Source organism: Dermacentor albipictus, chromosome 6 (assembly GCF_038994185.2).
Source record: "Dermacentor albipictus isolate Rhodes 1998 colony chromosome 6, USDA_Dalb.pri_finalv2, whole genome shotgun sequence".
NCBI classification, from domain to species: domain Eukaryota; kingdom Metazoa; phylum Arthropoda; class Arachnida; order Ixodida; family Ixodidae; genus Dermacentor; species Dermacentor albipictus.
The window spans coordinates 132292309-132319105 of NC_091826.1; the positions used below are offsets into that span (position 1 = coordinate 132292309).

At 47.1% G+C, this 26797-nt stretch overlaps 1 protein-coding gene across 7 annotated transcripts in view; it reads right to left on the minus strand.

The window, feature by feature from the left end:
* Nucleotides 1–735: 735 nt before the first annotated feature.
* LOC135902261 (uncharacterized) overlaps nt 736–26797 on the minus strand; it is a 761927-nt gene continuing 735865 nt past the window's right edge. For all 7 annotated transcript variants that reach the window (XM_070541346.1, XM_070541345.1, XM_070541343.1 and 4 more), the window contains one exon: nt 736–913. In XM_070541346.1, the coding sequence (XP_070397447.1) occupies nt 742–913 (172 nt within the window). In that variant the 3' untranslated portion in view covers nt 736–741. The remainder of the gene's footprint in view (nt 914–26797) is intronic.

The window sequence follows — 26797 nt, forward strand, 5'->3', positions numbered from 1 at the left end:
CTAAAAACGCTTCCGGGGCAGCCGCTCTACCACGTGAGCTAACCAGGTGGCTAGCAGATGGCAGAGCAAAGTCGAATTTGTCAACAACTCGAAGCAAAGGCAAGAGTTTGGCGAAATAGTTCTGCGGAAACCCACAAGGTGGAGAGAAGTTAATTAAGGGAAAATGTGACATCCACCCAATCGTAGCAATTGCTACAAAGGAAACCCATACGGGTTCCTCGAAATAAAAGCCTCGTAGTTGAAGAAACATTCGTCCTGGTCCAGGACTTGTATCCGGGACCAGCGCCTTTCCGGGGTAGCCACTCTACCATGTAAGCTAACTAGGTGGCTTGCAGATGGCAGAGCGAAGTCGAATTTGTCAACAACTCGAAGCAAAGGCAAAAGCTGTTGGCAAAGGCAAAAGGCAAAGGCAAGAGTCTGCTAGCCGCCTGGTTAGCTCAGATCGTAGAGCGGCTGCCCCGGAAAGGTGGTGGTGGTCCCGGGTTCGAGTGCCGGACGAGGACGAATTTGGTGGTGGCAAACGACGCGTTAAAGCGTCGTTTGCCGGAACTTTATTAAAGTTATTCCTATCCTATCCTATGCATAGAATGTCCACTTTAGTCTGGACGCAGTGGCCTAACACCAATAACTTCGTCCGCTCTTTTAATTGAGCGTCTCGCAGTATGTTGCGTCATGTGTGCGTCGTAGAAAGTAATCATTGCCTGTAGCTATTTTATTTAGTCACAAATAGAAACATGAAAATCAGAGCTTAGTGTATTCTCTTGGTGCACATTCTTCTTCTGCACCTTGGTTCTTGTCGCCTTGAGATATGGCTGCACTTTTAGCCATGTTGAAAAACGTAGAACTGTGGTCTTCAAGAAGATCTTGCACGGATGCAAACTCCAAGACCTTCCCATCGCTCATGACGAGTATTCTGAAACAAAGAGAACCTGCTTATTGTAGTTTAAGAAATTGAGGTGATACAGATGCAAATAAGCTAGAAGCAATGGCACGCCACGCACCATTGGTTCAGCAAATATGTTAAAACATGCAACTACGGAGTGATGCGGACAAGGTCCTCGGCAGCAGCGCAGGATCCCTGGAGGAATTACCAGAGGTGACTCAATCTTTGCCCATTGCTCTCCTCCCTAATATTGCATAGCATACAGAGACTGAGTTTTTATGGTTCTGTACCTTTGAAAGCTTTGTTCTTTTGTCAATAACCTATCAGATCATACAAATAAGGTTGTGCAAATCTACACCCTTCCGAGCACATCGCGCATCAAATACCGCGAAGCTTTACCATGTGGGTGTGTTTACCATTTTCTTGCCTACGTGGCTCACTGGGTAATAAGTAGTCGATGGATAACACATCAGGACATTTAATAGTTATGATAGTGTAAATGTTGAGGGCTGGTAGCTTTTAAACGATAAAAACAATTTGAAGCGACGAAAAGTAAATTAAAAAAGGTGATGTCCTTACAGATACATAGAGCTCCTTAGGAAATAAATGGGAAAGCTTATAGTTTAGTTGGGTCAACTTAAATTTGTGAGTGGGGCATCTTTAAATTTGGGGTTGGATGAACTACATCCGAGTTAATCAATGCTCACAGATTAACAGACAGTTCTCAGACATTCTGAGAATTGTCTACCAGTGAATAATACTGTTTGGCTCGGCCATGACTTCGTTTCTGCTTAGTTTTGCTTGCATGCTTTCCCTAGCTCATGCGCGTCTACCCATGGCCTTTCCTGTTGCAGACAATGCTTAGGCTTTAGTAGGCAACTGTCATATTTTCTCGCAGCATCCGGCCTCTTCAATGCAATTGTACCAGTTGAGCCAGAACGCCGGGCGCGAGCACGACTCGACGGAGGAGAGCGCTCAAAAGGGAACACAACCTGCCACAGTAGCGCGTGAAGCGTTGCGTCAGGGGAGAGTGCGTCGCTGCGATGCTATACCCATGGTGCTCAGCTAAAGAAACCCTATACCATATCACGCGGGCATGTCAGGCCATAACTGCCGTACTCCACATACTACACCCTACAGTGAAGCGGTGGGAGGAGCTGCTGGCCAGCGAGAGCCTGGAACATCAGCTGAGTCTGAATGACCGGAACCGCAGAGCGGCAGCCGCAACGAGAGCCATGGAATGAGGGCTCCCCATCAGAAGCCGAGAAGCTCCGACCACTAGGAGTCTCTCCGCAGCAATTTTGTTCCAAATAAATAAGCTTTCACCACCGCCCGCGATGGTATGTCGCCCTCGCTGGCGCTCTCACAAGCCTGTGCCATGCGCGCGTTCTTGATATTGCCAAATGAAAGCGCGCCGAGGCTCTCTACATGCCCGCTTGCCCGAGAGGTGTTCTTACCTAGAAGGATGCTCAACAACATTGGACTTTGGGTGCCCCAAAATCTCAAGTTGGCCCACACCCAAATTTGAAGTTGGCCCACCCCAAACTTAAATAGGTCCCCCACCAAATTTCAAGTTTGCCCAACCCGACATTTCAGCTGTGCCAACCCAAATTTCAAAGAGACCCACCCTGAAATTAAAATTGTTCCACCTTCAAATGTAAGTTTGCCCACCCCTGAATTTCAGCTGGGCCACCCCCAGCCCCGAACTTCAACTTGACCCACCCGACATTTTATGTTGGCCCAGCCACAAATTTCAAGTTTGTCAACCCTAAATATCACGTAGCCCACCCCTAATATAAGCTTTCCCATGCAGTTTCCAAAGAGCTTTATGTATCTAGATGGGCGCTCTCTTTTTATTTTATTTTCTTGCTTTAGATTGTTCCTTATCCCTTAAAAGCTTCGAATAATCTACATTTACCCTATGTCAAGTAAAAGTTAAATGTCTACAAATTACACATTTTTGTGCGTTTACAAGGCAGACAGCATTGTTTGGGCCAAATTGCAATTTGAGGGTGGGCCAACTTAAATTCGGGGATAGGCCAATTTGAAATCTTGCGATGGGGCGACTTAAACTTGGGGATGGGCCCATTAGAAATTTGCATGCGGGTCAAGTTAAATGTAAGTGTGTGTCAACTTGAAGTTTGGCGCTGAGGTTAGCCCAGCTGAAATTCGGGGGTGCAGCAACTTCAATATCGGGGTGGGCCTACTTGAAATTTGGGGTTGGCACAAGTGAAATGAGCGACTGGGCCAACTTGGGATTTTGGGACGCTGCTGGGCGTCCTTCAAGTTATGAGCACCTCGCGGGCATGCGAGCACGTCGAGACGCTTGGTGCGTTTTCATTCATTCTTCACGAGGTGCCGTCAGAAGGCAGGCGAGAACTTGCGAGGAGAAAGAAGGCGGGCCTAATACGCGCTTGCGAGAGAGGGTGATCGCGGCGATGCGCTCTCCTCTCACGCGACGCCTCTCGCGATACTGTGGCAGCTGGTGTTCCTTTTCGACCACTCTGCTCCGTCGGGACGAGCTCGACCCCGGCGTTCCGACTCGATTGGTACGCTTGCACTGAATGAGCCGGATGTGGCGAGAAAATGTAGCATTTGTCTACTCAAGCCTGAGAGCCTTCTTTTCCACCAGAAAAGCCATTGGTAGGTGCGTATGAACTAGAAAAAGAAAGCAAATCCGCAAAATTTCGCAAAAGCGAAGTTACAGCAGAGCCAAACAATGCTTAAATATTGGTTGACAATTGTCGGAATTCTTGTAGCTGCACAAATTCTGATAATTGTTTACTAATGCGTAAGAATTGTTTGGCTCGGCTGTGACTTCGTTTTTGCATAGTTCTGCTTACTTGCCTTTCCTAGCTTATGTGCATCTACCAATGGCCTATCTGGTGGCAAAAATGCTTAGGGTTTAGTACGCAATTGTCAAATTTTTCTCGCCGCATCCGCCCCTTCAATGCGCCTCGACGGAGCAGAGTGGGCGAGAGTGAACATCTGCGAAAGGGAACACCGCGCCAGGTGTTGCGCGAGGGGACAGGGCATTGCTGCGACACCATGTCACCCTCGCTCTTACTCTCAGGAACCGGCGCATGGTCCATATCTCTCACCCCCACTGGGCTTAGCTTCTGCGCGCACCAGCCGCCTTTGAGTGCCGCTACTTCTCCTTTGCGCTGCTACTCAAAAAAGATAAACTGCAGTACTGCTGCACCTTAAAACCTACCATGATGGCAGGCCTAATGATTGTTGCACTAATAAAGCAATATTACGTAGAGGCTAAGGGGAAGACTAATGATAGAGGCGATCGTGAGTGGTCAAACCAGGTATGTCGCTGGTTTCGTGAAGGACCTGTGTCAATAAGTGTAGCTGCCCTGGCGAAGGTAAGCCATCGTGTCGAACCAATGGCTCCAGCTACATACCTTGTTAAACGACTGTTGATGGCTAATGAGATAATACTAATACCGTTATTAATAATATAATAATGATACTATTACGCTAAAGCGACAGCAAGGACGGAAGAAGAGGAGCACGAAGTGGGCTTGTCTTTGGAGGGGCTCGGTGTCGGCGCAGCAACATTTCGCCATCGATTAATCTTTAAATAAACGCACCTCATCGTAAAATTCTTGATGTAGGCGCGTGATAAGAAAAACGGCGCCCCGAAGAAAGACTACGAACCGACTGCAGAGGCTCAATCTGTGGAACTTCGCCGAAATGCACTTCATTCGCTTCCACCCCGGTGAGTGCTTCCATTTCGCCTCACCTTGGGTGCACCAAGGGTCTCGCACGGGGCGTATACTCCCGATAAGTCCAACTGAAAGCCTGGACAAGCTCTACGCAGCAGGCGTCATTGGTATTTACCATTGCAATCAACTGGTAATTAACGAGAGGATTCCGACGGAATCAGTAATTTCAACGTTTGTGGGCGCATAAAGTCCGCCAGAAAGAAATGTGTGGCCTCTTGTGTTCCGGGTAGTACTACTCGCATCACGTCCAATCCAATGTCAGAATTGTTGGTGATTAGGGCACAGCGCAGGAGAATGTAAGTCGAGCTTGCGTTGCCGCACCTATGGAGAAGGTCATCCTGCAAGTGAATGCTCTGCAGAATCTCAAAAGTTCTGCCTCTGTGGGGGAACACACCCCGCAGATTATTCGAACTGCTCAGCTCACGCTCAAGAAATACAAACTCTTGAAATAATCGACCGCTGTCGCTGCTCCCGAAAAGATGCAATTGCAGTTATTAAGGACACAGCCTTCGGATACCCAGGTGTTACAGCGCGCAAAACTCCAAGCATGGATCTTAACATCTCGGAAGCAGTTGACTCTGCTGTGAAAAAAGGAACGCCTAAAACTATGGAGAAATTGATATCTGTATCGTTTGGACGGAATCCAAGAATGAAAAGAACGTTTATTCAGGAAACACCCAGGGTATGTATAGTCGTCGGCATTCACAGGCACGTGTTGCCGTAATCTTCGCGCTGTCAGTCAGTTCAGGCCGATACGTGCGATTCATGCGTAGTCTGCACGATACACCTTTCTCTGTTAAATAGTTGGATGAAGCCGAGATAAAAAGTGCACTTGATTGAAATTGTGGTCGTACTGCAGCCGTCTCGGCTGACGAGTTGTAAGTTGAGTCGGTGTTGTAAGTTGAGTCGAGTTTGCGTGCACTTCAGTTGGGGATGTCACCGGCTGGTCGTCCTCGCTTTCCGGCTCATCGCTGTCGAGGTCATCGTGTCGAAATGGCTCACGCGTGTGAATCAGGTGTCTCCGATTCTGACGAAGTGCTTGGTCATCTTCAGTAACAATGTGATAGGACCTCGGCGCAGCCGGTCCCACGACCTGTGCTTTGCGGGTCCATGCTTTATCTCGGATCCTCACCACATGCCGTTTTCGAAGTACTGGTAGGTCCGTTTTGTGGGCGCCAAGTTGTCTGTGCTTAGACAAAAAATTTTTAGGTTGCGAGATGAAGTCTGGAAGCCTGGTTCGTAGTCTCCTGCCTTGCAACAGCTTACCCGGGGAACGACCGTGCTCCAGTGGTGTAGATTGGTAGCTGTGCAGGCCCAGCGAGAAGTCGTCGTGATTTTCTTGCGTTTTTTTATGATCCATATTACTATATGGACGCCTTTCGCCGCTAGTCCATTGGACTGTGGAAAGCGAGGACTAGATGTCTCGTGCTTGAAATCGTACCTGGACGCAAAGGGGGCAAACTTGTGAGACGCGAACTGGCGGCCATTGTGACTGCATACTTCCACTGGGATTCCATATCGCGCAGGAAATGCCCAAAGGGCTCTGCCTCGTCCTGGGTTATTGACCGAAAGATGTATCTCTTATAGACTTCGTTTTGCTGTTCTTCACAGTACTCTTTAAACTTCCGCACGACCGTCGTGTAATCATCCTTGCGTTCCGCCTCCAGAAAGATGAAGTTAAACACCTCAAGTGCATCGTCGCCAGCAACACTCAGCAGCAGTGCAGCCTTGACAGCTTCTGGCCTTGGTTCTTTCGTAGATGCTGTCGCTTGTAGGAACAGTTCGAACTTCTGGATGAACAGGTTCCAATTCTTCGCGATGTTGTCGGATGAGCCGGAAAGTTGCAGATGCTCTGGTGGCTTGACTAGCTCCATCGCTCTGAGTGGTCACGTTAATCCAGCGACCCCAGTTCGTACACCGTGTATCATTTGGACGGAATCCAAGAATGAAAGGAACGTTTATTCAGGAAACACCCAGGTTATATATAGTCATCGGCATTCACAGGCACGTGTTGCCGTAATCTTCGTGCTGTCAGTCAGTTCAGGCCGATACGTGTGACGCATGCGTAGTCTGCACTATACAATATGCAGCCTATCTGGTTGCTTAGCGCAAATAATTTCCTGTCAGATGACGCCAATAATGCAGACCACTAAGACACCGATGCAGTCCTCAGTATCTAACGCCACACCTCGACTGCCTAGCAACGAGGTAGAGACGGCGAGGATGAGCCATCTTATTCAGACACAGTTAGTGCCAAAGATATGGAACTTGACACTCGAGCTCCAAAGCGTATGGGGTCCCCAATTTCTACAAGTATGAAACCAACATTAAAAAAAAAAGCGAACCATCTCCTATGTTTAAAGAAAGTATTCTAAAAGCAGCAGCTACCGCTGCTGTGCGATAAACGCAATTGGACAGTTGAAAGTACTGCATGAGAACTGTCACTCTGTATTCTCATCTTTAAATATATATCTTGCCTATCTATTCAACTTCATCTAGATGTCATACTTCTTCAAGAAACTTGGCTTTTGCCAGACAAAAATTTTCACTTGAAAGGTTTTCGGTTTTTCCGATTAGATCGACACTCATGAGGTGGAGGACTACTGATACTTGCTACCAGTAAAATTTGTCACAAGGCTAAAATTTCTTGTTAAATTATGGATTCCGACTGCGAAATTTTGGCAATAGATTTATGTCTCCCAGGGTAGCGTCCATCTTCAATTATAAATGCTTATTTTCCCGCCGGTGTGCAAAGTACTCGTCAATTTGATAGGGCTGTGGCTGCCTGTAGAAAAATGAATTTTGTTTGCAGGAAATTTTAATTTGCATCACGTGTCGTGGGGGCTAAAAACAAATTTGTGTGGTAAGCGACTGTGGGAGTGGACTAGTGATAGTCACCTTTCATGTCACAACACAGGACCAGTTACGTTTGCTAGAGGTCACTTTCGTTCGGTGTTAGATTTAACATTTTGTAACGCTGGCATCAAGGCTTCGTCTTGGGTAGCGGTTGACTCAGCAACCAACAGTGATCATCTTCCGGTGTCATTCGAAATCATTTGTCCAATAACATCTTTAGAATACCAGGCATGCAGAATTGTGAACCATAAGATATTTAAGACTTCCCTGCGTTCAGCCATTTTGAAACTTGTCAATGCCAGTGATAAGGAAACCACTTCAGCCATTTGCTCAAGTCTAGAGGGTTCCAGGAAACAAGCAGAATTTGTCACCTCATTGGCTAAAGGCACCACTTGTCGCTGGTGGAATGATGAGTGTAAGCGGGACTATAGAAAAATGAAAAGCCACTTGGTAAATGCTTCTGCATAATCAGTGCCCGACAAATTGGGAAAATTACCAGTTTCACGCTGGTGTATTTTTGCGTGCTGTTAATCGAGCCGAAGATGAATATGATATTAGGCATTACGATACTCTATAAAATTCAAAAAGTAAGTGCGCTTTATTCGCATTTCATCGTGCCAGGAAGGTGCTACCAACGCCCTTAGCATTAGACTCAATCGTTTTGACTCCGCAAGAATTGAGCGCCTTTCTAGAAGAGATTGCCAAAGACTTAGAAATTCGATTTACGGCCTGGCTTCCGGCTATTCTTTCTACATTAGATCCTTCGGATGGCTTTACTCCAATTTCCCTATCTGAGCTAAATGAGGCTGCACTATGCTTGCCGACTACAGCCCCTGGCCTTGACGGTGTCACAGATGCAATGTTAAAAATATTGTTACAGGAATCACCTACCATTCTTTTAGACCTGGTAAATTATTAAGTTAAATATGCTTGCATTCCACTGAAACGGAAGCTTGCCAAAGCAATATTGATGCTTAAGGAAGAAGGAAGATATGTACTGGAGAACTTTAGCCCCATTGCGTTTACAACAAACGTAGTAAAATTAATTGAGAGGATTCTTCACTCCGTGAAATTTGTTAATAATTCTATTCTTAGTCCCTGTAAGATTGGTTTCAGGGTCGGCTGCTACATATGGCATGCACACGTCGACTTAGAAAGCCGGAAACAACTCGATCGACGTACAAGAGTACAGATTTTTGGGCTAGTTGGTTCGTTGCATCAGTTGAAGTCATAGTGCTGCAATGACATGGACAAGAGAGACGACAGCACGTGCGCTAACTATCCTGTTGTATTTTCAGCTCCACAAAAGCTATCAAGCATATGTGAGGCTTGATGTCTGGTGAGAAAGATAAGCCGAGGTGGCGCGAAGAACCATCGGTCGCCGTTTGTCCAATGCGCGCAAGATGTCGTATATAATTTCCCTTTCTCGTGTGGCAGAGTGTATACATAGGGCTGACAGGCGGATGCTTCAATGACAGGCTCAGCAAACACAAGCAAAAATTGAACTGTTATCGAGATGGACATGTCTTCATGCATTGTGATGATTGCGGGAGTAAACAAATGTTTAATGATTGCGTAGTCGGTGCTTAGAAATGCAGATAAAGATACGAGGGAGATTGTAGAAGTAAGCTTGATCGCAAAAGAAGGTGCAAACTGCGACAGCACTGCGTCAATTTCTCTGAGCAGAGAGGAAATGGCCTATCTAGAAAGTGCTGGTTTGCGCATGCAATAATTTCCACTCGTTTGAGTCGGTAAAAACAGCATGCTTTTCTGAAATAAAATTCAGCTGATAGTTAACGCACGTCCTGTCGACTTTCTTGTTCGTGTCAAACCGGCGCTATGATTTCAATTGATGTCGCGCGACGTCATAAGCAATACGCTGCCTTAGTGACGCTCGATATCGCTAAAGCATACGATACCGTGGAGCACACTGTATTGATAAATCGGTTAACATCCTGTGGGTGTATAGTAGCGTAGGTTCAGTCATTTTCAGGATTCAGAGAATTCTATTGCTGCAAAGGCGGCTTTTCTTCTTGTAGGTGCAAACAAACGAGAGGCGTAGCGCAAGGCTCAGTCATTTCCACGGTGCTTTTTAACATTCTCATGAGCACACTACCCTGTCATGAAAAAGTAACTACTTACGTTTATGCAGACGGTATTGCGTTTTTCACATCTGCAGACGACATCCACACGCTATACCTATGATTGCAAACCTACCTCTGTGCTCTAGAGAGGTGGTTAGTTGTTAATCACTTTATACTCAATGCCATCAAATGTGCTATTCTCGTTTTTCCGATACAGAACACAGTGCACATCTCACTGTCTCACCGCCTTCAAGATATACCACAGGTAGAGTCTGTTAAATACCTTCGAATTATTTATAACGCCTATCTCAAGTGGCACCCACACATAGATCATGTGACTGGAAAAGGTGCCCGTCCAATTGGCAAATCGCGTAGGCTGAGGAGTCGTCGAATAGTATTAAGAGATACACTCCTAATCATATATCGTATGTACGTTCGCCCTGTATTAGAATTTCGTTGCTCGCTCTTCTCTGGAGCTCCAGCCCACAAGTCCCGTCCTCTAATCCTCTTAGAAAGAGAAGCATTACGTCTTACTAAATTTGTTGCAAATTCTGTTCTTTATCTAGAATCCCGTGTTCTTGCTCTTTCGTGCAGGTTCCAGATTTTGAGAGTGCAGACATTTTTGAGGATTCTTGAATCACCCCTGCGACATCACCAAACAATATTGTTACGGTGATCTTGGGAGTATAGACAGACTATATTTACAATATATATATAAGCAGAGTCAATGTGGTTAAGATGGCTGTTCAGCAACAACACGCAGCAGCCAGCGCCTCGCGATCTTCTTCACCTTTCTCTTCTTTTATCCTTCCGTAACAGAACCACCGGATGCTGAAGCGCCGTCTCGGCACGAGTCAGGCTAAGAACCGCCAGCGAAGTATGGCTTCAGCTGCGAAACGTGCACAATGTCAACAGGCATCGGACTTGGAGATGGATCAAACTGTAATGGCGAGATCTCGTAATTGACGGCGTTAACTTGACGTCGGACTTTATAAGGCCTTGCGTAGCGAGAGAGAAGCTTTTGGGAGAGGCCGACCCATCGAAATGGTAACCAAAGGAGCACATAAACACCTGGGGTGAGCTTAACATCGCGATGGCACCGGTATTAACGCTCTTTCTGTATATGCTGTGAGGCTAATAAACGAGAACGGGATACTTGGCGCGCCATGTTAGCGCGATCGAGGACATCACGAACGTACTCACTTGCAACACGTGGCACAAAAGGTGGTATGGTGTCAAACGACAATGTGGGGTCGCAGCCATACAGAAGGTAAAAGGATTAAAGGATATAAAAAGATACAAAAGGATAAAAGGGAAGATAAAAAGACATCCTGCGGTGTCATGTCGGGCCGAGTTATACGCGAATGTCACGTAGGCCAACGTGGCGTTCCAGTCGCGGTGATCGTTGGAGACGTACATCTTGAGCATCTCTGAATGTTCGGTTGAGACGTTTCGTAAGAGCGGTCGTTTGTGATCGTAGGCGGTGGACAGCTTGTGCTCAGTGGCACAAGAACGGAGGAGGTCATCGACAACTCCATAAGAACGAGCGGCCGTGGTCTGTAAGTAACTGTCAAGGAGCACCATCGTAGAGAATGACGTTGTGAAGGAGCAAATCGGCGACGTGAGTTGTCATACTAGTCGGCAACGCCTTTGTTATCGCGTAGCGTTTCACGTTATCAGTAGCGATGACGATCTACTCATTCCCTCTAGTTGTCGTCGGAAAAGGGTCAAGCAGGTCAAGGCCTACACGAAAGAAAGGCTCAGAGGGAACTTCAATGGGAAGGCGCCGTCCGACAGGTGCCAGGAGAGGTTTCTTCCGGCGCTAACACAATTCGCAAGTCGCGACATAACGACACACAGGGTGGTAGAGTGCCGGCCAGAAGAAGCGGCGTCGTACGCGGTCGCATGCACGCAAAACTCCAAGGTGTCCCGCCGTCGGTGCACCGTGAAGCTGTTCGAGAACGACAGGATCGCAGATGACGAGGAAGCACAAGGAGCAACTCAGGGCCATCAGGGTGGACATTGCGTGGTAGAGGATGCCATCGTGCAGCGCGAACATGCCGCATGTGCCGTGGGTGCTGCCAGATTGCACTCCCGCGATTATGGGCATCAAGGATTCGTCGCGTTGTTGTTCAGCGCGCATGTTTGTCATGTGAGTAAAAGCCATCATGCAGGAGACTGGATCCTACGCAGCAGGATCGGAACGATCCACGGGTTGACGAGAGAGGCAGTCAGGGTCCTTGTGCAGACGTTCAGACTTTTAGTTGACAATTAATGAAAATTCCTGGAGCCGAATAACCCAGCGACTAAGCCGCCCTGTCTGGTTTCAGAGGAAATACAGCCAGCAAAAGGGCATGGTGGTGTGTAATGGCCGAAAACGTGTGGCCACACAATTATGGCCGGAACTTGGGCGACAGCCCAAACTAAAGCCGAGCACTCCCCCTAGGTGATGGAGCAATTTCTCTGGGTAGGTGACAGCAGGCGGCTGGTGTAAGCTATCACGCACTCGGTACCATTCTGCTGTTGGACGAGAACAGCGCTGATGCAGTGGCCGCTTGCGTAAGTGTGGACTTCTGTCGGTGCAGATGGAATAAAGTGGGCAAGTATGAGAGGGCTGGTGAGAAACCCGATGAGAGCGGCGAGTGCGTGAGCCTGCTCCGGGTCCCATGAGAATGGCGTGCTCTTCTTTAGAGGATCTGTCAAAGGCCGAGCAACGTCGGCGAAGTTTTTGACTAGATGTCGAAAGTAAGAACACAGGCCGATGAAGCAGCGCACGTCAAAGGCAGTACGTGACCAAGGGAAGCTGCGAATGGCGCGAACTTTTTCCGCATCTGGTTGTACACGGGATGCATCAACGAGGTGTCCCAACACGGTAATCTGACGGCGTCCGAATTGAGACTTCATGCAGTTCATTTGGGGACCGGCTTTTCGAAAGACCGCAAGAATAGCATTGCACAGGCAAGAATGCATGCCTTTGAAATGATATAAACCATGAGGCGTGATGAAGGCCGCCTTCCCGCTGTCCATTGTATCAAATGAAATTGACAGTTCGGCGACAGTGCACAGGGAATACGGACTTAATTTTTTTCCTGTTACTCTGCAGTCCCTGCCACGGATCGACTGCTGTGAAGGGCCGATTCGTCCAGCAAAGACGGCTGCTATCTGATCATCTTCGGACATCGTTCGGGTGGCTACCTGGCGCATGCGTGCTCCATTGAGAAGTTGGCTACGACGGCGGGGCCACACCAGCGTACTTAAGGAGGACGACAGCCAACTGCGACTACAGTTCGGCGACAGTGCACAGGGAATACGGACTTAATTTTTTTCCTGTTACTCTGCAGTCCCTGCCACGGATCGACTGCTGTGAAGGGCCGATTCGTCCAGCAAAGACGGCTGCTATCTGATCATCTTCGGACATCGTTCGGGTGGCTACCTGGCGCATGCGTGCTCCATTGAGAAGTTGGCTACGACGGCGGGGCCACACCAGCGTACTTAAGGAGGACGACAGCCAACTGCGACTACAGTTCGGCGACAGTGCACAGGGAATACGGACTTAATTTTTTTCCTGTTACTCTGCAGGTGAGGCTACTTGCTATCCTCAAACAAATCCTTACTATCCTTGCACTGTTGCCGAACACAACGTGCGCCACGAGTGTCGTATTGTTTCTCGTTGATCGAGAGCCTACTGTGTGCTGTGCTTGTATCCTTACCCCACTTCTCTTAGCTGCCCGCTTTCGACCTAGTTATGACTTAGGACGCCAAAGATTTTTTTAAGGCCCTTGATGACTTGAAGCGCGAACTTCAGGCTGACCTAAGAGCTTTGAAAGAAAGTGTGAAATTCTGCAGTGACACATGTGATGGTGTAAATGATATCAAGCAAGAGTTAAAGGAATTGCGAAAAGAATTTCAAGGGTTAGTGAAAAGAAATGAAGAACTTGTAGCCGAGAACCGCAAATTGAGCAACAGAGTCGAAGAGCTGGAACAGCATCAGAGATCTAACAATCTGGAAATCAAGGGTGTGCCAACAGAAGGAGATGCTACAGAGGTCGTTAAGAAAATTGGCGTCTTCTTGGGTGAGCCAATCGTTGACACAGATATTGACATTTGTCATCGCGTCGCTGTACACAACTCGGAGGAGAAAAACATAGTAGTTCGTTTTGTACAGCGTACCAAGCGAAATGTAATCCTGCAAAAAAGCAAAAAACAAAGGATAACTACGAAAGACCTTGACTACGGAGGAGAAGCTTCTCCGGTATATGTGAATGAACATTTGACTGTCTTAAACAAAAGGCTTCTGGGAGCTGCGATCGCCAAGAAAAAGTCTGCAGGATGGAAGTTCGTGTGGTGCTCTGGAGGGAAAATTCTTGCTCGAAAAGACGAGGGCTCGGTTGCTATCAGAATTGCTAGACAGTCTGATCTGGAGAACATAAACTAAGGATAATGGTGCACCCACCTGTTCGACACACTTCAGAAAAATGATGGCAGGACAAAATGATTGCCAGTACTACGATTGCCAAACTTTTAATCAAAAGCACAGGTCAAACAAAAGACAATTTTCAGTTATACATATAAACATGCGAAGCCTAAAAAACAAAGTGGATAGTCTTGAGATACTTCTTCAGTCCCTACACATTAATTTTTCTTCAATAGTATTAACAGAAACTTGGCTAACACACACAGACACGGCACCGCATCTTCCTGGTTACAAGTGCGTAAGCCTTAGTAGGGATATAAAAAGGGGCGGTGGTATAGCAATTTTTATAAAGGAGAGTGTACATTATGAAGTGCTGAGCGACCTGACTAGATGCGATCAAGTTATTGAAAGCCTGTTTGTCAAATTGTCGAACGTCACTGTTGGCGCGATCTACAGACCGCCAGCAGGCAAATCGATGGAATTTATCGACTTCATCGACAATGCTCTTCGCACTTTACAGACTGTAACAAAACCATTTATGCTTCTCGGTGACGTCAACATAGACACCATATCAGATAGTCCATGCGCAAGAGACTTTCATGACATACTAAATTCCTATGCCTGTTCTAATCTGATATCACTGCCAACCAGGGTCACAGTAGATACTGCCACGTGTCTGGATGTGTGTGTTACCAACATAGATGATGCAAATGTTACGGCTGGTGTTCTCAGATATGACATCAGCGATCATTTGCCAGTGTTCTGCTTGGGCTTTCCTTCCGAGAAAAATAATGTTTTTCCTCAAGAAAAAATTTTGTATCGAGCAATAACTAATGATACCTTGATGACGTTTCATAACTATATAGCAGAAGAGAACTGGGATGATGTGTTCAAGCAACGTAACGCCACACTGGCTTACCAGGTCTTCTTGATGAAAGTTCAACATTGCTACGATTTGGCCTTTCCACTCCGAGAAAGTACTCAGAAAAGTAAACGGATTAGAAAACCATGGGTTACTAGGGAGCTGCACAGAAGAATAAAAGAGAAAAACCGAAAATTTCAACAGTTTCTTAAAACCCGAGATCCATGTGTACTGAATGAATTCAAACAACTGAGAAACAAATTGAACTCGGATCTAAAATACGCAAAGTCTAATTATTTCCAAACTAAATTCCAGGATGTTCAAAATGACGGCAAAAAGACATGGGAGCTACTAAACAACATATTAGCAAGAAATCAAGCTGACTGTGGTGTGAAGGAAATCTGCATTGACAATGTGCTTCTAACTGGGAACAATTTAGTAGAAGCTATGAATCAACATTTCGTTAAAGTAGGTGTTTATTCAGGACAGCATGGCACTTCCAGTGACTGCGTACATATAAATAGCTTGATGGAGTCAATCATGCTTGCCCCTACAACGTCTCATGAAATCGAAACAATAATAGGAAATCTAAAAAACCAAGTCGCTTGTGGAGACGACGGGATAAAAGTTTTGCCTATTAAGCATGTGGTAAGCTTGATAAGCCCCATATTATCGCATATAATAAACCAGATGCTTCTTAGCGGAGATTTTCCAGATGATTTGAAGATCGCAAAAGTTACACCTGTCTACAAAGGCGGTGGTGAGACCAACATTAATAATTATAGGCCCATTTCAGTTCTGACAGTGTTTTCAAAGGTATTTGAATACGTCATCAATCACAGGCTAAGCGGTTTCTTTAATAAACACCGAGTAATAACAGAAGCTCAGTACGGCTTTCAAGTAAACAAATCAGCAGAGATTGCTCTCGTTGACATAAAAGATAAGATAATTGAAAATATAGAAAAGAAATTGCTCACTCTTGGCTTATTTATAGATTTCAGCAAAGCCTTCGACACTGTTCAACATAACATTTTGTTAAGAAAATTAGAAAAATATGGTATTAGAGGAGTAGCAATAAAACTAATCCGGAGTTATCTAGAGAAACGTTATCAATATGTACGTGTTAACAATTGGTCCTCCAGCAGACTCGAAGTACAACAGGGCGTTCCCCAGGGCTCTATTCTGGGACCCCTACTTTTTCTTATTTATATAAATGATATTATAGCAATACATGGATCCCCGCAATTAATAATGTATGCAGATGATACCAATGTTTTTTTCACCGGAGAAACCATGCAATCTTTAGAGACGTCTGTTAATGACTACTTATTACAGTTATCTGCATGGCTTCAAAGAAATCGCTTGAGTCTAAATATAAATAAAACAAAGTACGTCATTTTTAAGCCAATCAATAAACATGACTGCTACCCGGTTAACATTAGATTTGAAGGACGCTTGCTGGAACAGGTTACTGAACAAAAGTTTTTAGGTGTCTGGTTTAACCACAATCTCTCATGGAATACTCACGTTATTCACCTAAAATCAAGCCTTTCTCGCACCATTGGGTGCATTTACAAAGTACAACATCTAATACCCAAACGTTTAAAGCAGGCACTATACTATTCACTGGTTTACTCTAGAATGAGCTATGGAATCTTGACTTGGGGAACAACAACGGCTACCGACTACAACAAACTTAATGTATTACAAAAGCAAATGTTGCGCATACTGGAAAATTTTAAAGGCAACAAGCAGTTATTGAGAACACATCCATTATTTACCAAATATAACATGTTGAAGGCTGACCAGGTGTACTACTTTAAGCTATTGCAATGGATCAATAAATACAAGTTACATATTTCCGCAGTACCCAGCTCAAATTCATACAGTACCCGAAACCCAAAACGAAAAATGCCGCAAGTTAGAACCAACTACGGAAGGCAAGCATTATCTTTTCAAATAACCAATGCTCTGAACAGAAGAGATATGCAAGTCGACTTTAATAAAAATGTACATACATTTAAGAAATACTGTAGGAAGTTTCTTGTGAACAGTGACATTATGTTTTCATTATTGTAAATTACCTCACAAAGTGCGCTTTGTTCTCCTTGCCATGCTTCTCTCAACTAGTGCAATTTTTATACACGGCTGTGAAATTGTGCTTGGTTATTGTCTTGGTTTTGTGATGAGTGCCATGGCTATGAATGATGTTGTTGAACGTGCCGACTGATAACTAAATTGCTTTGTTCTGTATTTACGTTGCAGCCATTATGTTGCGCATGTAAATATTTTTTACCAATTATTTGCTGACTTCATATTCGAGCAGTGACTAGTCTCCCTTTTTAATATTGCCCACTGTCTGAACCTATGTCTGTCTGACTGAACTTTGTTGATGTATTTGGTCTGTGTTTATTGTGCAAGGGAGCCGGGGCCCTTGTCAGGCGCTCTGTCGCCTTTAGCCTCCGCCCCCTCTTAGACTGTGTCTGAGGAAATAATAAAGAAAGAAAGAAAGAAATCTGCCAGTAGCCTGATCGAATATCAATGAATGAGAAGTATGGAGCTCCGTGCAAGCAGTCCAAAGTTTGATCGATGTGTGATAGTGGGTAGACGTCTTTTCGAGTGATCTTGCTTAAATGGCGATAATGGACGTCAAAACGCCAGGTAGCACATCTTTTTTTACAAGGACGACAGGCGAAGCCCAAGGGCTGGCTGATGGTTCTATGACCCCTTTGCGAAGCATTTTCTCCACCTGGTTGAATTACTCTACGCTCAGCATGCGATGCACGATACCGACGCCGACGAATAAGATTCGTGTCTCCGGTGTTTATATGGTGGTAAAAAACAGAAGTTTGCTTAAAAGCCTGTCGCCGAAATCAAAAAGGTCACTGCACGATTCGAGCAGGAGACGTATGTCCGTGGCCTGTGCAGAGGTCAGGTCAGGTGAAATGATCTTCGCGAAGTCATACGTTAAGGAACCAGAGCTCTGAGCTGGAATTGGCACTAAGAAACCACCGTCGGCATTCAGACTCGCAATGTCATATTCGGAAGCACTAGAAACGCTGACCAAGGACATACCGGCCAGAGACACTTGAGGGCACAGGCTGAAATGCAGAAGCGGGGGAACGACGTCGTTATTAGTAACTGTGACCAGCGTATGCTGCAGAGCAACGTTCCAATTCAAAAGCACGTCGACGATGGCACGAAGCACATATTCACTGTCAGATACCTGTGGCTGTGGGATCAAACCGACGTAAGTGACTGCCTCGGGTTACAAACGAGAAGAAAGGAGCTTAACCGAGAGGTCCAATTTTTATTAGTCATATCGTATTGGCACAACTATATTTCGCACAACTATATTGCCGCGGGTATGTGCCAGTGAGAACGAGGCTGGACTAGCACGGGTGTCTGGGTTAAGCGTTGAGACGAAGAATACGTGGTAGGTTTTTCACTCCGACGACTGATATTGTGTATTTGTTGGCGGTGCTGCTCCGCATCCTCGTCGATCCCGCGTCGTTATACTGGTGCTCGGTAATCTTCATGCTTGGCACCCTTTCGCGGAGCCGACGATCGAGCCGGGAATCACCATCGCGCATTGAAACACTGGTCCACCGGTTCAGTCGTCGCCTGCTAGGCCTCGCACCCGAGTCCAGTCCCCTGCAAGAAACCTCGAGAAATCATTTGCCTCCTACAACTATAATGGCCACCGCAGCTCCGTCGCATGTAACACTGCAGAATCCTAAGGTTCCGGAAAGCTTTCATATTTATGTCTTTGAAGACGTCCAAGATTGGCTAGACCAGTTCGAGCGCGTCACCAAGTACATCCATAAGGCCAGCTCGGAGGACAAACTCTCGAGTGTTTATTTCTACCTGAAGGGCAATGGTCGTACGTGGTATGCCAACCGGGAGAGGACCTTTGCCACGTGGGACGACTTCCGCGCACAGCTGCTGGACACCCTTACACGCGTCGACAGGAGGGAAAGTGCGCATCGTCTCCTTGAAATCCTCATTCAAAAACCCAATGAGAGCGTTGCTATGTTCTCAGAAGACATTACCCATCTTTCCCGTAGGGCAGACCCCGACATGCCAGAGGAAAAAAAGCTGCGGTATCTCTTGCGTGGAGTGAAAGAGCAAGTGTTTGCCGGCCTTGTGAGAAGTCCACTGACAACAGTGGCGGAGTTCACAAAAGAGGCCACAGCCACTGAACGGGCCCTACAGCAACGATACCGCCAGCATGACCGGAGTAACTCGGACGTGAACACTTCTGTACTGGCAGCGAGCAATGACAGGCCTCTGCGTGAAGTTGTCCGAGAGGTTGTGCGAGAAGAGCTTCGGCAGCTTGGATTTGTTGGGGCGCCTACGGAACCGGTGCCAGCGTTATCTTTTGTCGCTGATGTGGTCCGGGAAGAAGTCCAGCAAGCTTTTTCATTGCCAGAGTGGTAATGTGCCGCGGCGCCTTACTTATGCGGAGGCTGTTCACCGTCTAATCGACACAACTTCGACGCCACTGACACCCACAACTATAACATGAGCTACGCAACAAACAGAGCCGACATCGTCACCCGGTCGACTCTACCAACCCCGCCGATCACGCCAGCACAAACAATTCCGTATCTTCGACATGCACACGCCACTCCTTGGCTTCATGGAGAATTGCTGCCGAACTATCAGCATCGTAAAGCCGATCTGTGGCGCACCGTCGGCCACCGACCAGTGTCCTACCATTGTGGCGAAGCTGGACACGTCCGTCGAGTTTGCCACAAATGGAACAACTATCGTGCCGCTCATTACCGAAGCTTTCTTGTCAATTCTGACTATTCTCCGTATGACGGCCGACGCGCCTACAACGACGCTCCTGTGAACAGTCAGTCGCAAAATACGACGACGCCCCTAACACATTCTCCTTCTCCATCTCCTGTACGTTACAATTCGCCGGCTCGTCGTAGCTTTACCGATGTCACTAGGAGCAGGTCCCCTAGTCTTTGACGGGGAAACTAGCCGCAGCGACATCCGGGGGTGAGGTTGCCAGTACTCGAACTTCTACACATCTCCCATTGCCGACGAACGACGACATGAAGGCTACGATGACGAAGAAGACGCCGAACACAATTACGAATAGGACGGATACAACTACGAAAGACGTAACTGGCGTCGTCAGCGCCGACCTCATCGTTCTCATTGACGGCCACCAAGTAGCCGCTCTTGTTGACACTGGCTCCCAATTTTCAATCATAAGCTTACAGCTCGCCGACAAACTAAGGAAAGTGAAGACGCCATGGCACAAGCCCATCATAAGAACCACCGGAGGTCAGTTGATGACACCTGTCGGGAAATGCATGGTCCGATTCTTGATTGCTGGTTCAACCTTCGTCGCCACCCTCTTCATTCTTACTGAGTGTTGTAAAGAACTTATATTGGGCATGGATTTCCTACATGAGCATGGCGCCACGATTAACATCGGTGACAGAAGCGTCACGTTTGCAACAAGGTCAGAGAATGTCACTCATGAGAAGCAACAACACTCTCGCTTACGTATTGCTGCGGACGACGTCATACTTTTGTCCCGGAGTTGTTCACTCACCCCCGTGCACTGTGACAGCCTGCAGAATGGCACTGGAGTCGTTGAACACATCAATGCGCTAGCACTGAACTGCGGAGTCTCCATTGCCAGAGTATTTATCAATGTAATCGACGGAAGTGCCAAACTCTTGGTGATCAATTTCAGTAAGGAACGTCGACACATCGCTAGAGACACCGCTGTCGCTTCTTTCGAGGAAGTAACACAAGTACAAGACTGCCACTGCCACCATCCACACAGCTGCGCCTATTGTAAACGTTAATCCAACGTTAACGGTTGTTGAGCGAAACCGACTTCTTGCACTCATCGATAAGTACCAGGGATGTTTTTCATCTGCGTCAAGAGTTGGTCAAACGCCACTTACCAAACCCTGCATCATTACTTATGTTGAAGCCAGACCCATTAGACAAAACCCTTATAGTGTGGCCCCCAAGGAATGCGAAGCAATACAAAAACAAATGAAAACGACGCTGGAAGATGGCGTTATTTGACCATCTAGTAGTCCTTCGGCATCACCCGTAGTTTTAGTGAAAAAGAAGGACGGTAGGCTGCGCTTCTGCGTCGACTATCGGAAGCTCAATCAGGCCACAAATAAAGACATTTATCCACAGCCACGTATTGATCATTCCTTGTATAAGTTGTGAAACGCGTGCTACTTTTCGTCAATGGACTTGAAAAGTGGTTATTGGCAGATCGAAGTGGGTGAGAGAGACCATGAGAAAACTGCCGTTGTGACGCCTGATGAACTTTATGAATTTCAGGTATTACCCGTCGGTTTGTGTTAGTCGCCAGCAACATTTCAGCGTCTAATGGACACGGAGCTCTCTGTAATGAAATGGCAAACGTGCCTGGTGTACCTGGATGAAGTGATTGTCTTTTTCGTAACATTCGACGAACACTTACGAAGGCTAAAAACTGTTTTTGAGGCAATACGTTCTGCTGGTCTCACTTTGAAGCCCGAGAAGTGCCATTTCGGTTTTCACGAGCTCCAGTTCCTCGGTCACGTCGTAAGTAGCTAAGGAGTCCGGCCTGATCCGGATAAAATTGTTGCCGTCGCTAATTTTCCGACCCCATCAGACAAAAAGGCCGTGCGAAGTTTTTTGGGACTCTGCATATTACCGGCGATTTATTGTGAATTTCTCGTGCATCACATGGTCGTTAGCACAGTTCACCAGAGAAGATAATCATGATCAAGATTACGTTTACATTGGGCGAAGACCAGCAGCGTGCATTTCACGAGCTCCGGCCACGCATGCAAGCGCTTCCCGTGCTAACACACTTGCATACAGACACTAGTACTAGTACCGTGCTAGATATTGCATACAGACGCTAGTAATGTTGATCTAGGGGCAGTGGTCGTACAATGGCAGGACGATGGCGAAAAGGTGATCGCTTACGCCAGTGAGACACTATCCCGAGCCGAGGGTAACTACTCTTCCACTGCAAAAGAATGCCTCGCAATGGTACGGGCAGTTCTGAAAATTTGTCCGCATTTGTACGGTCGGTCTTTCACCGTCGTTAGCGATCACCATTCGCTCTGCTGGCTCATTAATTTGAAAGATAATTTCGGCCGGCTTGCACACTAGAGTCTTCGATCAAAGAGTTCGCATACAAGTCAGGAGAACGCCACTGAGACGCCTACTGCCTTTCTAGGTTTCCTGTTGGGCCGGCAACACAAGACGATGACGACACAGTCTTTCCCGGACTCGTGGACGTTGCCGATATTTGACGCCAGCAACGAGATGACAATGAATTGCTGCCGCTTATTGATTTCCTGGAAGGACGAAACAACAGCGGGCCGAGGCTATTCACAAGAGGGCTGGCATCGTATTGCTTGCGCCGCAACGTCTTCTACAAGAAGAACTTCTCGCCAAGCAACTACTTACTCGTTGCTCCCTCATCGCTGCGACGTGAAATCTTACACGCCTGAAACAATGAGCCGACTGCTGGCTACACTCACACATTGGCATGGATTCGGGAGCATTACTACTGGCCGAGACTTACTGCGGTCGTTAAAGGTCATGTGCATACATGTCTGGATTGCTAACGTCGCACACCGCCATTCGTCAAGCCAGCCGGCTTGCTGCACCCTGTTCCAGTACCGGCCACACCATTTGCACAAGTAGACATGTAACTTTTGGCCCCCTTCTAAACGTTTACTACCGGCAATAGGTGGATAATCGTCGCCACAGATTATATCACTATATTGCCGAGACAGGGGCTCTGCAACGGGCAACAGCAGATGAAGAGGCACAATTTTTTCTCGCATCCATCATTTTAAGGCATGGTGCTCCCGCAGTAGTCACGGACCGAGGTACTGCGTTCATGGCCAAGTTTTTGGATATCGTTCTATGTCTAAGTGGTACGGCCCACAGGAAGACAGCGGCGTATCACTCCCAAACAAACGGACTGACAGAACGACTCAAAAGGACACTGGCTGATATGATAAGTATGTACGTAGATGTAGAGCATAAGAACTGGGACCTTATGTCCCCTTATTTCACCTTATGTCACCTTATGTCACCTTCGCGTACAATACGGCTCATCAAGAGACCACTCAATAGACACCCTTTAGTCTCGCATGCGGCCGTGAGGTTACAACATTAGACGCAATGCTCCCTCATGAATTTGACGACAACGAGACGGGTGCTGAAGAGTTCACACAACGAGCAAAGGCAAATAGGCAGCTTGCACGGCTGCGAATGCACCAACAACAGGACTGTGACGCCAAACGCTACAATCTTCAGCAGAGACCCGTAAAATACAACATCAGCGACAAAGTTTGTGTCTGCACACCTATTCGTCAACGTGGGCTCTCTAAAAAGCTCCTGAGCAAATACTTCTGACCCTACATAGTTCTCCGACGCATCAGTAACGTTAACTACGAAGTCGTTCCAGATGGCAACTCAGTGTTCAAAGCGCCGACGGCATTTACCCGAGGTCGTCCACATGCTTCTTATCAAGCCGTACTATGAAGACTGACAAGACCACGCACTTTCTTTATTCCTGATTTACAAGCCTCTATCGTCGGGACGATTATCTTTTCTAAAGGGGGAGCAAATGGCAGAACTATATTTCGCACAACTATATTGCCGCGGGCGTGTGCCAGCGGGTAAGAGGCTGAAGTAGCGCGGGTTTTTGGGTTAAGCGTTGAGACGAAGAAGACGTTGGTTTTTCGCTCTACCGACTGATAAAGTGTATTTGTTGGTGGTGCTGCTCCGCATCATCGTCGATCCCACGTCGTTACAATATGAAGCCAGCAAACACTGAGACCAAGGATAACATAGGGGAAGTTACTTGTGCTTTATAAATGAAACAAAGAAACGATATTATAATTGAAATGAAAGTGGATGCAAAACCAACTTGCTGCAGGTGGGGAAAGATCCCACAACCTTAGCATTATGCGTGCGATGCTCTACGATTTGAGCTACCGCAATGACGTTTCCCAATCCATTTTCTTGGGTATATATTTCTAGTAGAACCCTGACAGTCTAAGCCAGCTCCAGCACTGACAAACCTTGGCGGCGGATGTGTAACAGCCTTTCTGGTGCAGGCGTCACGAAAACATGATCTTTTTGTGTGAAGACAACCGGTCAATAAACCTACACATGCGACCTGAAGGCATCAATGTTGTAGATTCGAGACCTTCGTTATGTAATGAACGAGAAGAAAGAGTGTTAGGCGAGGGGCCCGATCTTTATTAGTCATATCATAAGAAGCCAACAAAAACTGATACCAAGGACATCAAAGGGGAAATTATTTGTGCTTAATAAATGAACTAAACAAAGGATAAATGAATGGAAATGAAGTGGATGAAGGAACAACTTGCCGTAGGTGGGGAACGTTATCGTTATCACGATATCGTAACGCCAAGGTTTGTGAGTGGTTGCGCTGGCTAAAACTCTTGGACTGGGTGGAGAAGGCCAAGCAGGCCCAGGGCCTTACTTGAGCCTAGTCCCTCAGCGACGTCCCCCCTTTACTCTTCCCCCTTTCAATAAAGTTTATCACCACCTAGGGATCTACTAGGAAACTCATGTACCCAAGAAAATGGACGGAGAAACGGCGCCGTGGTAGCCTAATTGGTAGTGCATCGCACGGGTAATGAAAAAGTTGTGGGATCGTTCCCCACCTGCAGCAACTTGTTTTTTCATCCACTTTCGTGTCCAATAATTTATCATTTCTTTGTTTAATTAGGCACAAGTAGTTTCCCCTATGCTGTCCTTCATGTCAGTGTTTGCTGGCTTCTTATGACTACTAAGAGTTAGGCCCCTCAGTTAACCCCGTTTCTTCTCGTTCATTACATAACGAGGGTCTCGAATCCGGCAACATTGATGCCTTCAGGTAGTATGAGTGGGTTTATGGACCGGTTGACGTCTCCCAAAAAGATCACATTATCGTGGCGCCTGCGGCAGAAAGGATGTTCCTCATTCGCCGCCAAGGGAGGTGAGTGGTGGGGCTGGCTAACACTCCCAGGGCTCCACTAGGAAACATAAATGCCGAAGAAAGTGTATGGGGAAACGGCGCCGCGGTAGCTCAATTGGTAAAACATCGCACGCGTAATGCGAAGGTTGTGAGATCGTTCCTCCCCTGCGGGAAGTTGTTTTTATGCGTTGCATATTGCAATCACTCAGTTCAGCCCTTAGGCGCGGCCGGGCAGCCACCATTGACCTTAAGCGCAATCACGTGACGTGACGTCACGGCAGCCGGAGGAAAAGCTGGGCCCCAACTCGCGCAATATGCAACGCATTTTTGGCTTAACCAAGCTAAGCCTGGCCATTTTTTTCATCCACTTTCATTTTCATAATTTATCAATTCTTCATTTCGTTTATTAAGCGCAAGTAATTTCCCTATGCTGTCCTTGGGTCAGTGTTTGTCGACTTCTTATGATATGCCTCAGGTGACAAACGCACATCTTGAAGCGAGTACAAGTGGGGTGGGGCGGTGCTCTGAGCATCAGCGAGTTGAGGCTGCTCCAACTGAAGAACACCGGTTGCGCATTTGATGTGAGCGGAATGATTGCATAAAAGTCCAATCTAAGGATAACGTCGTGAGGGCAGTTGTCGATAACAGCAAAGAGAACAGAAGTAGGATTGCCGGCTATGCTTAAGCGCGCAGTACACATTTCAAGAACAACTAGCACGCCGCCGTCGGCCACACGAAGCACTTGCGCAGATGCTGCGGTAAGGACCTTCGTTAAACGTCTACGTAGGCTAGCATTCATCACAGATATGCGGGCTCCAGTGTCAACGACAGCTTGGAGAGGTACACCGGCTATTTTAACATCAATGATACTTCTTTTTGTGGGCACAAATAGAGGATTTGCTGCAGTAGTAGGCAATGCAGGACCACCTCCGAGGGCTACATTTGTTAGTCTTCCGAAAGGGTGCTGCCGAAAGCAACAGCGGACGAAAGGCGACGTAGCTGCGGTGAAGGGGAAGATGAGCGACGTGTTCGCGGTTAATGAGGCTGATGCCTGCGCTGCGATAATTAGCGACTGCACCACGTGTTCCTAACAGGGTTGTCAGGGCTGTTAGACTCAGCGGTGGGCGAAACATTGAGGCTACCTCCATCGAAATAGCTTAGGTCGGTCGCGTGCGAGGTGTTGAGGGCCACAAGTTGTGCCAGTATCGGGTGATATGACCAATGCGGCGACAGGTGAAACATCGGCTGGTCGTCCGCAGTGCTCCACTCAGTCGGGCTGCGATAACGCGAAAAGAAGCGTCAGGGTGGAGGGAAAATAGTAGAAGGGTGTTCGTTGCCTTTGGGGTTGGCGACAGCACAGACAGAATGTATACCAATGTTTTCAAGCTTCTGGCGAACGATGGCTTTTACGAGGGGAACTGGAAAAGAGCTACGCGAACAGAAAGCTGTGGATGAAATCGCGTCCAGTTCACATCGAACGACTCGTACCACGTCCTCTGATGGCGACGCATGCTACTGTGCGGGCTGATTTTCACACATCGACGTTTTGACAGTATTGGGAAGTCTAGCGAATGGTTGCTGGACGCATCGGCTTTTGGCGTGCTCCAATTGTCGGCCTTGTTTGATGATAGCATCAACTGTAGAGCAGCTTTTGCATGTGAGCAGGTTAAAGGAGTCGGCAACGGTTCCCTTGAGCACGTGCCCGACCTTTTCAGCTTGTGTCATGTCGCGATCGGCTTTAAGAGATAACGCCAGCACGTCCTGAATTTACGAGACATAGGACACCGTGGGGGATTGGGCACTGGAGGCCAGTTCCTGCTTTGCGGAAATTTTACGGCCGTCTAGTTTGCCACAGATAGAACTCTGCTAACTTCTCTTTCCATTACTCCCAACTGGTTAGCTCCTCTTCGTGGCTTTCGTATCACACCTTTGCCGTGCCTCTCAGGTAGAACAACAGCTTAGCCAGC